Here is a 13,510-nt window from a genome sequence, read left to right as displayed (position 1 = left end):
CATGTTGTAAGAATCTACAATAACTTGCTTTTTTATAGAAAAATAAATTATTTCTTCTAAAACACAACATTTTGGTGACACCTGTGCTTCAGGCACATCATATTACATACTGTATGTGATACGATGACGTCAGGTGACTTGACACTGACTTTTGATTATTGAGATGCAAACATTTCAGTCATACAGCTCACATTCTGCACACCACCTTAAATGAATACACATATCTCAACCCACGTTATTGATTCTGATTACTTACCGTACAGTTCACTGCATTTCAAATACAGCATTCCAGTTGGCTGGCACAACACTGACAATAACCAAGAGGGCACTGGGATACACATTCATCTGGAAAGGTACGCTGATACCAAAGATGATTTGGCTCAGAAGCTTAACAATACTGTCCCACATCTGAGCTGGGAAATTTGCCCAGAACACAGGTGCCAATGTATTGGTGTGCCCATAGTGTCAGCTGCCTCGTCGCAGCACTAATTGCTGTCAGTGATTTCACAATTAAGGCATGTAGCCATGTCATGCTCTCACCGAATTTCTACCTTTGCCACAAGTTGTCTGGTGATTCATTGTTATACAGGCAAATACTGGACCTTTCCCACCACCATCTTCTTGATTAAACCATTAACTTGACTAACTAGTCTTGTAGACAATGCTGCCATATTCATGATCATTGATGATTCTCAGTATCCAGCACTCCTTCCACAGTTCCTAAAAGTCACTTAGTGGCATCATGTGCTATTCCTTCTATATCACTTAATAGTGGACGATATTCTAACAATGCCAGGGCTTCCGATTACTGCCCAACCTCATCAATAAGCACTCAAGAAATAGGAGGTAGTGAAACAGGAATTTTCTTTTATGCTCACCAAAAATGGTTCTGAGCACTATGGGACTTAACATCTTAGGTCATCAGTCCCCTAGAACGTAGAACTACTTAAACCTAACTAACCTAAAGACATCACACACGTCCATGCCCGATGCAGGATTCGAACCTGCGACCGTAGCAGTCGCACGGTTTCAGACTGAGCGCCTAGAACCGCGTGACCACCGCGGCCGGCTGCTCACCAATGGCATATGCCATCTGAATGAAATTGAAACAAAAAATTATTACATTGAGGAAATCCGTTATTGAATTGGAAAAGGTTAATGTTACCACTGAAAGTGTAAAAGGGGTTCCAGCATTCATTTAATAGACAGAGTCTGCACTATCCAATCAAAAGTATCGGGACACTACTAGGTAATGCAGAATAGGCCACTAGATGTCACAAGAGGCAGACTCATTAGTATTAAAGGAGGTGGGAGCATTTTATTGTCGGTAACGAAGCACTAACAGCAGAACAGCTCGCTAATAAGAGCTTGGTGACTTTGAATATGGACTAGTCATTTGACATCACCTGAGTAACAAATCCATGAGGGACACTTTAACCCTTCTAAATCTGCCCATGTCAGCTTTTAGTTATGTGATTGTCAAGTGAAAATGTGAAGGAACAATAATAGATAAACAAAAAATGTGAAGGGTGGTTGTAAAAATCAGCAAAAGGAATCACTCATGAGTTCCAGAGTGCTACCAGCAGACCAGCTAGCACCATGACTGTGGAAAGGTAGTTAAAAAGAATGGGATACAGTGTTCGAGCAGCTCCTCATAAGCCACATATTCCTGTAGTTCTTGGTAAGTGACACTTGAGGTGGTATAAGGTGCAGTGCCACTGGACAGTGGGTGACTGGAAGCATGATTTGGAGTAATGAATCTCACTATACCCTTTGGCAAGCCGATGGAAGAGTTTGGGTTTGGTGGTTACCTGGAGAATGTTACCTGCCATCATGTGCAGTGCCATCATTGAAGGCAGTGATGTTATTGGTATGGGTGTGTTTTTCAAGGTTAGGGTGTGGTCCTCTTATTGCACTTAAGAAAAGTTAATTGCAGAAGTATACGAATACTGTGTACAGAAGACAAACAGTTCCAAGATGATTATTTGTATCAGAGTGACAATGCGTCTTGTCATAAAGCAGCATCTGTGAGACAATGGTTTGTTGACTACAACATTCGTGAAATGGACTGATCTGCCTAGAGTCTTAAACTGAACCCAATGAAAGACCTTCAAGATGAGTTAAATTGTCGGATTCACACCAGACTGTAGCATCCAACATCACTACCTTTTCTGGTTTCAGCTCTTGAGGAAGACATTCAGATACACCATTGAAAGTGTCCTCAGCAGAATTCAAGCTGTCCTAAAGGTGAAGGGTGGACACACACCAAATTAATGTCCATGAATAGATGTCCCTATAATGTTAATTAGGTACTGTACAATATCAATCTAACAGCAGGTGGACCTCACTCCTCCACATCGTCCCAGAGAAGACCAATTGATTCAGCCCCTAAGGTGTTTGCTGCCAATTTAATGCAAGAATAATTCCTAACCTATACCCAGTCCCTCAGGTTGAAGATTATGCTCTCAGCATCCATGGCAAAAACATCTTCTTAACAATGGGCTTGGTATGTGCTTTGTACCAGATACACAGCTCCAGACAATATACCTAAGACAGCTACCTGTACTCCTTCGGCTTGTTTGATTCACGAGGATGCCTTTTGCAGTATACTATGCTGCACGGAGCTTCCAGAACTTTATGGATGAAATCACACATGATCACAACTTCTGCTATTTCTATATTGATGATGATCTGGTGATGTCCAGGTTTGAATCAGAACATATGGACTGGCTCAGCCATGAACCCAGTGAAGTGCGTGTTCAAAACACTGCTTCAGGACAGAGTGGAAGCCATTAATAACTTCCCATGGCCTCTCACAGTTTATGAGTTACTGACAGTTCTCAGGTTTTCATTACTGCATCATGTACTACCACACAATTCTGGCTGTTCCACTGAATAATTTATAATGTCATCCCTCACTTAATGCCCATATATAACAAAGCAAAATTATTAATTGTATGTACTGTTTCATAGTATAAACAACATTTATATTATTTAGTAAGAGCAGAAGCATTTTATTTCCTTATAAATAGAATTAACCTGGCAAAATCAGTCTCAGTGTCCAGGCTGGCTGCTTTGTTACTATATAACCTGTTAAAAGATTTTGTCCACATTTGCGTAAAGGAGAAATCTCTGGAACATTATGTTGTTTTTTAACTTTTTCTTCTTTTATTTAGCTGTTCTTGACAAATGTATATGACAACACTTCTCAAATATACATTGTACAACTTCCTTTAATTAGACAAAGAGCAGAGAGCAAACAGAGAGCATCATCTACCAAACTCAACAGCTACTAAACCCATTCTTATCTGCTCCAACTCTGACCCTGTCTGACACTACCCTGATGCATTTGGCACCAAAATTACATTATATGGTATGGGCCCAGATTCCATTACCCTCTAGAACAGTATGTAGTCAAAATTAGAATTAATATGAATGTCTTAATTGAAATTGTTTTTCAGAGTTAAATAATATGTAGTTGTATGAAAACAATTATATACATGAAGATTTACAGGCCCAGTGGTTAATAAAAAATGGTTGCAAATATAAAAAATAGTTGCTCCCTGTTATTTTATAAAATCAAATTTATTACCAATAATAAAATTAGAAAAAATATTAATGAAGACAAATTTTGTTTGCATGAAAACTGGAGCACAATAATATTATGTTTACTGTAAATTTGTTTGTAGATCATTTAAGTTGATAATTGTTATTACTAAGATACTGTGAAATGGATCAGTATGAATAATAAAAATATGTTAACAGAAATACAGATTTTTAGCAATCATATATGTTCAGAGATATCTTCAGATGAGAAATATATAATGTAAATTAGAAAATTAACCTACGTCTGGCCAAAATGTACACAGAACTGAACATTTTGGGCTAGTATACAGTAGTCCCAAGGAGGCAAGGTTCGTTACGAACTTCTTAATAATTTCTACAGCTACATCGACATGATTACTCTGCTATTCACAATAAAGTGCCTGGCAGAGGGTTCAATGAACCACCTTCAAGCTGTCTCTATACCGTTCCACTCTCGAACGGCATGCAGGAAAAATGAGCACTTAAATTTTTCTGCGAGAGCCCTGATTTCTCTTATTTTATCGTGAAGATCATTTCTCCCTGTGTAGGTGGGTGCCAGCAAAATGTTTACGCAATCGGAGGAGAAAACTGGTGATTGAAATTTCATGAGAAGATCCCATTGCAATGAAAAACGCCTTTGTTTTAATGATTGCCACTCCAATTCACATATCATGTCTGTGACACTATCTCCCCTATTTCGCGATAAAACAAAACGAGCTGCCCTTCTTTGTACTTTTTCGATGTCATTCGTCAGTCCCACCTTACTTAAGACATGGAAGATATGTTCAGAGATATCTTCAGATGAGAAATATATAATGTAAATTAGAAAATTAACCAAAGTCTGGCCAAAATTTACACAGAACTGAACATTTTGGTTAACATACAATAGTCCCAAGGACGCAAGGTTCATTACAAACTTCTTAATAGTTTCACTTAAGACATGGAAGAATTTTAGTGAACATCGAAACAGAAACTGGTTTTAACTATGGGAATGCTGCTATCGCAGAGGCCACACTTATAGTGCACCCTGTACTGTAAGCACCTCTCACTTTGATGGTTGATTCAACTGCACAAGTTGCAGCACTTCGGCAACAGAGAAACCAACAGTGGTGACCCTTGGCATTTTTCATTTAAAAACTGCCTTCCTCACAACATATGAGGTCTGTCCAAAAAATTCTTGAACATTGTAATTCAGCGCAGTGGGTGTGGAGTGAAATGCTGTTGGCATCCCTGCGTATGCCTGTGTTTAATGTGTAACGGCCGGATGTTTCATTGTTGTGTGTCTGTTATTGTTCAGTGCTGTATTGAGTAGAACATTGTGTCGCACAGTTTGCAAATTGTTTGAGGGGCAAGGCATCTGCATTAAATTTTGTGTGAAACTCAAGAAAACCTCTATGGAGATACACTAAAGGATGCAGGAAGCATACGATGATGAGTGCTTAAACCATACTCAGTGTTATAAATGGTTCACACAGTTTAAAAATGACTGGATGAATGTTAAAGATGATCCTCATTCAGGATGTCCTTTGATGTCTATCGACGACGCTCGTGTCAGGAACGTGTATGAAATTCTGTGTGCCAATCGAAGACTGACTGTCGGAGACATTACAGAAGAACGTAACATTTCAGCTGGATCATGTCATGAAATCCTGACACACCATCTTGGAATGCATCATGTTGCCACCAAGTTTGTCCCACAGCTCATGAGTCAAGACCAGAATGACCTTCGCCTCGCAATCTGTGAAGAGCTTTTGGATTGTGCAAATGAGAACAAAATGTTCCTTAAGAGAATCATAACTGGTGATGAGACATGGGTCTACGGTTAAGATGTTGAGACCAAGATTCAGTTTTCACAGTGGGTTGGGAAAGGTTCTCCAAGACCAAAAAGAACTCATCAAGTAAGGTCAAATGTGAAAGCCATGCTGATAATTTTCTTCGACTTTGAAGTATTAGTTCATCATGAATTCATGGTGCAGACACAAACTGTTTATCAATGGTACTATTGGGATATGTTGCGACACCTGCAAAAAAAAATATGAGAGAGTGGCCTAGAATATGGTGAGACAATTCATGACTTTTGCATTACAATAATGCATCCTCACATTCATCCCTGTTGGCGCATGACAATTACACAAAAAATGAAATCATTGTGCTGCCTCATCCTCCATACTCTCTGGAGCTCCCTCCTGTGGACTTTTTTATTTTTTATTTCCATAGTTGAAAGCCCCATTGAAAGGACGAGGATTTGCAACGATAGACAAGATAAAATATATATATATATATATATATATATATATATATATATATAGAAAGATGATGAAACTTACCAAACAAAAGCGCTGGCAGGTCGATAGACACACAAACAAACACAAACATACACACAAAATTCTAGCTTTCGCAACCAATGGTTGCCTCGTCAGGAAAGAGGGAAGGAGAAGGAAAGACAAAAGGATATGGGTTTTAAGGGAGAGGGTAAGGAGTCATTCCAATCCCGGGAGCGGAAAGACTTACCTTAGGGGGAAAAAAGGACAGGTATACACTCGCACACACACACATATCCATCCACACATATTTTTCCCACGTGGAATGTTTCCCTCTATTATATTCATATATATATATATATATATATATATATATATATATATATATATAAAACAATTCACAGACAGCACTTTTTGCAATACTGCTTTGGGAAGTGAAAACGGCATTGGGAGCAGTGTATCAATTGTGGAGGAGAGTATTTCAAAGAAGACTATGGACAATAAGTAAAAGGTAAGCATAAAAACATTTAGTGACCAAAGTTCTGGAATTTTTTGAACAGACCTCGTGTGACCAGAAGCCACGATTAATGTCAAAAGTCAGCAAAGATGTCGCAGCATCAACCGTGACACTTAGATTATATAGCACTGTTCATGACTCATATCATCCATGTCAGTGAATAACTGAATGTGCTGGCAGACACTCTTTCCCACAAAGACACTATTACAGGTGAACTCGGCTATAAAGCACTAGACTCGAGTCAGCAAATCAACAATGAGCAGCAGAAAGCAATCCCGTCGCTACATGATTTGTCTGACCTGAGAGTATGGAATGTGATTAGGCTGGTTAATTGAGCTTTTGTGTAGTTAGAAATTGACAAAGACTGTAGAACCTGTGTGCATCAATTGTGGCCTGTCACCATAAGATCACTAATCTTTTTACTGCAACTCTTGGTATGCTTGACCCCTCCTCCTCCAGCAATGATTTGAACATGTCCACATCTACAATGTTGGACTTTTAGCTCTATCTGAAGAACACACGTACTGTCTAATGGCCATTTAATGCTTCAACTACTGAGCTCAAGTTCTTCCTATGGTTGACACCACAATGGAAACTGTTGCCATCACCTTTCTTTGCTGCCAGGTCACCCATTTTAGAGTGCCTATCAGTATTGCCACTGACCAAGGTAGGTAGGAGACATGTCTATTCAAATTACTTTGTTTTGTTAAGCATGAAGCATATTCTAACTGCAGTGTGTCAGCCAGTAACAAATGGCTTTGTTGCATGTTTACACCATCAGTTACAAATGTATCTAAGGTGCTATGAATTGCTATGTTGGACAGAAACACTACCTGTTGTCCTGCTGGGTCTCTGCAGTACCATCAAGGAAAATATTAAAAGTACTGCAACAGAACTGGTCTATAGTCAACTAATCAGGTTACACAGTGAATTGCTCAGCAATATGCCTAATGACCTTGGTGAGGTGTCAGGCTTTAATCAACAATTATGTCTAAACATTTTCCAACTTTAGTCAGTCTGCCGAGAGAGCATCACACTCTGCCCCATTTTATTTTCACTGACCTTTGGACATGTAAACAAATCTTTGTGAGATGTGATGCTCTGCACAAGCCTCTGCAGCCACCATATGATGAACCGCATACAGTTATTAGCAAAATCGACAAGTCACTTACGATCAGTGATAGTGGCACCCCATCAGTGACCTTAACTGAATCTTTGCATCTCTGATGCTGGTAACTGAAAAACAAGACAAGGCACAGTGGATACAAGACATGACACAGTGGACTTCAGACACACAGCAGATGATTCCATGACAAAGAGGGTGGAGGGCATGCTAGCTCAATGTATATCTCTGAATGCAATTTATTTTTAGTGTCATTAAGTTAATTATTAGCTGTGTTCCTCGATTGGTTCAGCATTGTTTGTGTTTTCATGAATGTTCTGTTAATGTTGTTTCAAATAAAGTATTTATACCAAAACTGTTTATGATTTTTTAACATCATGCAGCCCTGTCAGCAACTGTGGTAATTAAACATATAACACATCAGCAAGCCCCACTGCGCGGCCTACCGACCTTGTCCGCGCAGTGGGACCTGCTGTTTTTCTTCAGCTAAGTAATGTAGATTTATGACTGGGTGCTATGGTGCTATGTTTTTATGCTTGACATGACCAAACTTTGGCATGCAATAGTTTAGTGTCAATAGCTTCTGCAGAAGGCCAAATTATTTGACTGAAACCTAGGTAAAGACTGGTTTCTATTTGCAACTGAGGCTGACGTGTTATATGTTTAAAACTGTTTATATCAATTTTGTCTTGTGTAATTTCAGTTTCTTTTAAAATAGAGTTAACTTAATATTTAATTCCATTTAGACCTTCCCAAGTCCACTTTTTATTTGATTTTAGGTGGGAATTCTACTGGTGCATGACCTTTGTCAAATTCACTATCATATTTTCAGTTATATTGTTATCACTACTCACTCATTGTGGCACCACCTCCGTTTTTATGTATATTTTACACATGTGATACAGGTTTTTTTTTAATTATTTTATTTTATTTTTACACTCCGATACTGGAATAGCTTTTCAGCAGCTTTGCTTCTGTAATGATCCATAAATAAAGAGATAATAAATTTAAAGTTTACATTGATATTTAAGCTATATAGTATTACTACAAAATTTACTACGTTTTGATTTCTGAAGGTTAATGGTCACCGTCTGCTTGGGATGAATCATATTGAAGTTGTTACCATATTGAAAGATCTTCCCATGAACGTGCGTATGGTTTGTGCTCGAAGACCAGGCGAAACAACACCTTACCGCCTGATAGATACTTCTCAGGACAGAGCGGCATTTGCAGCCAGGGTATGTACTGTACTGAAATAGAAGTATTCTAGTAAGAATGAATATGATTAAAGGCATTGAGTTTCAAAAAACTTAAATTGTGGAAAAATGCACATCAGCTACTTTTGAGAGTACAACTGTTCTGTATTATTCAAAATTATTCAAAAAATATATAATCAGTTTCTTCATCCATGCACATTCTCATTCTCTCTCTCTACCGATCATCAAATATTATGAACTATCACCACAGATATAAAAGTAACTTCAGTCGCGCCCCTGGGAAGTGTGTTGAGACCCTTGGTGTTCAGGTTCTATATTAATGACAACGCAAACACTCTTCTTGGAGACAGTGCAGTTAACCGTAATGAAGTACTGTCAGAAAAAAGCAGCATAAACATTCAGTCATATCAAATCAGTTTGAAGACTGGCAATTTGCTTCAAATGTTTACAAATGCAAAATTGTGCTCTTCACAAAATGCAGAAAAATAATATACCATGACTGCAACAGCAGTGAATCAAAATGCATACAAATATCTAGATGTTGTGATCTCGTCAGTCATGTGACCGCACCGCCACCTGAGAGATCGATCCGCCGGATGTGATTCTCTCGATAAACGGAACAGAAGAACGGCTGTGTTAGCCAAAGAGTACACTGCCAGTCGCAATACTTACGCTCGCCGTGAGGCCACTTCATCTGCAGCAGGAGAGTAGTGCAGTTGTGTCAGTCTACAGATCGTAGCCGCTCACAGTGGTCAGCCAGCGCCAATGTTAGTCATCGTCTGCAGCTCAGTCATTGCTGTCATCAACTCTTTGTAGCTCCATTCCAAGTTAGTCTTCAATTTAACCGGATTTGACATTCAAGATTACGAGAGATTTGTCGTCACTGCAAGATCTGTGGCTTGTAAATTATGTCATTCTACAGACGCTTTGTTTAGTCAAGTCTTCTATAATTGTCAACCAACTGATCATGGACTACAGCAAAGTTAAGAAATAAATTCTTTCTTATTTTGTACTCCTGCTAATTAATTGTGTTTTCCTGTTGTAGCTACCAAGCAGTCTTGGCATAATAGAACTCACGTTTCCACCTCCTTGGCTACATCATATTTGCCACCTCATGTTGGTGGACTCGATTATGGTGGAAGATTGAGAGCCATCAGGTGTAACCATTTCTAGGGTATTTGATGGAATAGCCACTAACCCAGTTGTAGGATTCTGGGAAAAGACAGTCACTCTACAAAAGGGACTGCTTAGATGACACTAATGTGCCCCATCCTGATATAGTACTTAAATATTTGTGACCCATACTAATTAGGACTTACAGGGGGTATTGAATGTATGTAAGGATGAGCAGAAAGAAAAGCAACTGCTTTCATTAACTCATGGAAGAACATCACAGAAATACTGCAAATTCTGAACTAATGGATAGTTAAAGATAGAAGCCAATTGGCGCACAAAAATTTACCTCAAAGTTTCAGTAACCAGTTCTTGCCATGTCGTAGTGGACAATAGGGTGAATTTACTGATGTTGTCAAATTACGACAGTGACTTTGTATTTTTCTAATGTGACTATGCTATTTTTTCTGTGGCATTTGAAAGAAATTTCTAAGAGAACTTCAGTGACTTAACATGTATGGGACTTGACCAAATAATATCCGTGCCCTTCCATAAGTATAAGAGGTTCCTTAAATGTCTGTCCTATGATATCCAATGTAAGCACTCACATGATTCACACCAAGTGCTCAAAATGTTGACCCTGAACATTGCTACATACTATAAAGTGATTCTGGAGAAACAAAACTGCATGTTGAATTTCATCTGGAGTCAATAGCAGCACAGGTCCGTCGTTATCAGGCATTTCAGGCCTGGCCTTCAAAAATCGATGTTTCCTAAGAGACCCCTTTATTAAAATTTTTGCACAAGATAACAGTATAGAAGTGTTAAGTTCGGTGAATGTGCAGACACTTTATGTTTCTTGAATTACCATACTAGTGCTCTCCAAATGTCATCTTAAGAGGGTCTGCCAATACATGTGCTGAATGGGAGGTACATCAATCATGTTGGTACCACACTGACTGCCTTACGTCCTTCAATAAATACAGTAGCAGCATATCTCAAGAACTCATGGTACTTGAGTGTATTTGGATTCCCATCAATAAACCAGAGACCAATGATGTGGGTCTTGAAAAACACACACAAAACCTTGAGGAACCAAGAGCGTTGTTTGAGTGAGTGTGCAGTTTCAACTGGCGATTAGTACTTGCTGCAGAGATTGACTTGTCCATGTTTGTAAATGATGCTTCTTCCTTAAACAAAATTGTGCATAGACAGCCACATCACTTGACACTTTTTGTAAATAACATTTGGTTTGGAAGACATTGCCATGAAGCTGCAGATGCAGCGAAATGTGAAGAGGGTTTTTGCAATGGAATTTCTTTCAGCGGTTGCTCTTCTTTTTCCTTGATGTATTTTGTCTTTCACACTTCAAGTTTATAGAACTTTTTTATTATGTTTTAAAAGACAGATTATGAGTGCTTGGCATGATCTGGATATTCTTCAGCTTACAGCTACAACATTGCTGTAGTAGTTTGGCAACATTCACCATAAACAATTTATAATAGGGGAGACAGTGGCTTGCAGCATTGTTGTTCTGATACTATATGATCAGCTTTTTTATCTACATCTACATCTACATCGATACTCCGCAAGCCACCTGACGGTGTGTGGCGGAGGGTACTGCCAGTACTTTTATCGGTTCTCCCTTCTATTCCAGTTCCGTATTGTTTATGGAAAGAAAGATTGTCATTATGCCTCTTTGTGGGCTCTAATCTCTCTGGATTATCCTCATGGTGCCTTCGTGAGATATACATAGGAGGGAGCAATGTACTGCTTGACTCCTCAGTGTTCTCAAAACTTCAACAAAAGCCCGTACCGAGCTACTGAGCGTCTCTCTTGCAAAGTCTTCCACTGGTGTTTATCTATCGTCTCCGTAACGCTTTCGCAATTACTAAATGATCCTGTAACAAACCATGTTGCTCTCTGCTGGATCTTCTCTCTCTCTTCTATCAACCCTATCTGGTACGGATCCCACACCAGTGAGCAGTATTCAAGCAGTGGGCGAACAAGTGTACTGTAACCTACTTCCTTTGTTTTCAGATTGCATTTCCTTAGGATTCTTCCAATGAATCTCAGTCTGGCATCTGCTTTACTGGTGATTAATTTTATATGGTCACTCCATTTTATATCACTCCTAATGTCTACTCCCAGATAATTTATGGAATTAACTGCTTCCAGTTGCTGACCTGCTATATTGTAGCTAAATGATAAAGGATCTCTCTTTCTATGTATTCGCAGCACATTACACTTGCCTACATTGAGATTCAATTGCCATTCCCTGCACCATGTGTCAATTCGTTGCAGATCCTCCTGCATTTCAGTACAATTTTCCATTGTTACAACCTCTCGATATACTACAGCATCATCCGCAAAAAGCCTCAGTGAACTTCCGATGTTATCCACAAGGTCATTTATGTACACTACTGGCCGTTAAAATTGCTACACCATCAAGATGACATGCTACAGACGTGAAATTTAACTGACAGGAAGAAGATGCTGTGATATGCAAATGATTAGCTTTTCAGAGCATTCACACAAGGTTGGCACTGGTGGCGACAACTACAACTAGCTGACATGAGGAAAGTTTCCAACCGATTTCTCATACACAAACAGCAGTTGACCGGCGTTGCCTGGTGAAAGGTGGTTGTGATGCCTCGTGTAAGGAGAAGAAATGCGTACCATCACATTTCAGACTTTGATAAAGGTCACACTGTAGCCTATCGTGATTGCGGTTTATAGTATCGCGACATTGCTGCTTGCGTTGGTCGAGATCCAATGACTATTAGCAGAATATGGAATCGGTGGGTTCAGGAGGGTAATACGGAACGCTGTGCTGGATCCCAACGGCCTCGTATCACTAGCAGTGGAGATGACAGGCATCTTATCCACATGGCTGTAACGGATCGTGCAGCCACGTCTCGATCCCTGAGTCAACATTTGGGGACGTTTGCAAGACAACAACCATCTGCACAAACAGTTTGACGACGTTTGCAGCAGCATGGACTATCAGCTCGGAGACCGTGGCTGCAGTTTCCCTTGACGCTGCATCACAGACAGGAGCACCTGTGATGGTGTACTCAGTGACAAACCTGGGTGCACAAATGGCAAAACATCATTTTTTTTCGGATGGATCCAGGTTCTCTTTACAGCATCATGATGGTCGCATCTGTGTTTGGCAACATCGCGGTGAACGCACATTGGAAGTATGTATTCGTCATCGCCATACTGTCATATCACCAGGCGTGATGGTATGGGGTGCCATTGGTTACACGTCTCGGTCACCTCTTGTTAGCATTGACGGCACTTTGAACAGTGGACGTTACATTTCAGATGTGTTACGACCCGTGGCTCTACCCTTCATTCGATCCCTGCGAAACCCTACATTTCAGCAGGATAATACACGACCAATGTCAGTTCTAGTATAATATATTTGTCCAATGAATACCCGTTTATCATCTGCATTTCTTCTTGGTGTAGCAGTTTTAATGGCCAGTAGTGTATATTGTGAATAGCAACAGTCCTACAACACTCCCCTGCGGCACTCCTGAAATCACTCTTACTTCGGGAGACTTCTCTCCATTGAGAATGACATGCTGCGTTCTGTCATCTAGGAACTCTTCAATCCAATCACACAGTTGGTCTGATAGTCCATATGCTCTTACTTTGTTCATTAAACGACTGTGGGGAACTGTAT

At 39.7% G+C, this 13,510-nt stretch overlaps 1 protein-coding gene across 3 annotated transcripts in view; it reads left to right on the top strand.

The window, feature by feature from the left end:
- The window catches only part of LOC124613182 (patj homolog), a 475,849-nt gene that overhangs the window by 447,747 nt on the left and 14,592 nt on the right, over window positions 1–13,510 (top strand). For all 3 annotated transcript variants that reach the window (XM_047141824.1, XM_047141825.1, XM_047141823.1), the window contains one exon: window positions 8,563–8,724. In XM_047141824.1, coding sequence (XP_046997780.1) covers window positions 8,563–8,724 — 162 coding nt within the window. The remainder of the gene's footprint in view (window positions 1–8,562; window positions 8,725–13,510) is intronic.

Source organism: Schistocerca americana, chromosome 4, assembly GCF_021461395.2.
Source record: "Schistocerca americana isolate TAMUIC-IGC-003095 chromosome 4, iqSchAmer2.1, whole genome shotgun sequence".
NCBI classification, from domain to species: domain Eukaryota; kingdom Metazoa; phylum Arthropoda; class Insecta; order Orthoptera; family Acrididae; genus Schistocerca; species Schistocerca americana.
The sequence above is the reverse complement of the archived record's forward strand: the minus strand, read 5'-3'. Positions and strand labels throughout refer to the sequence as shown.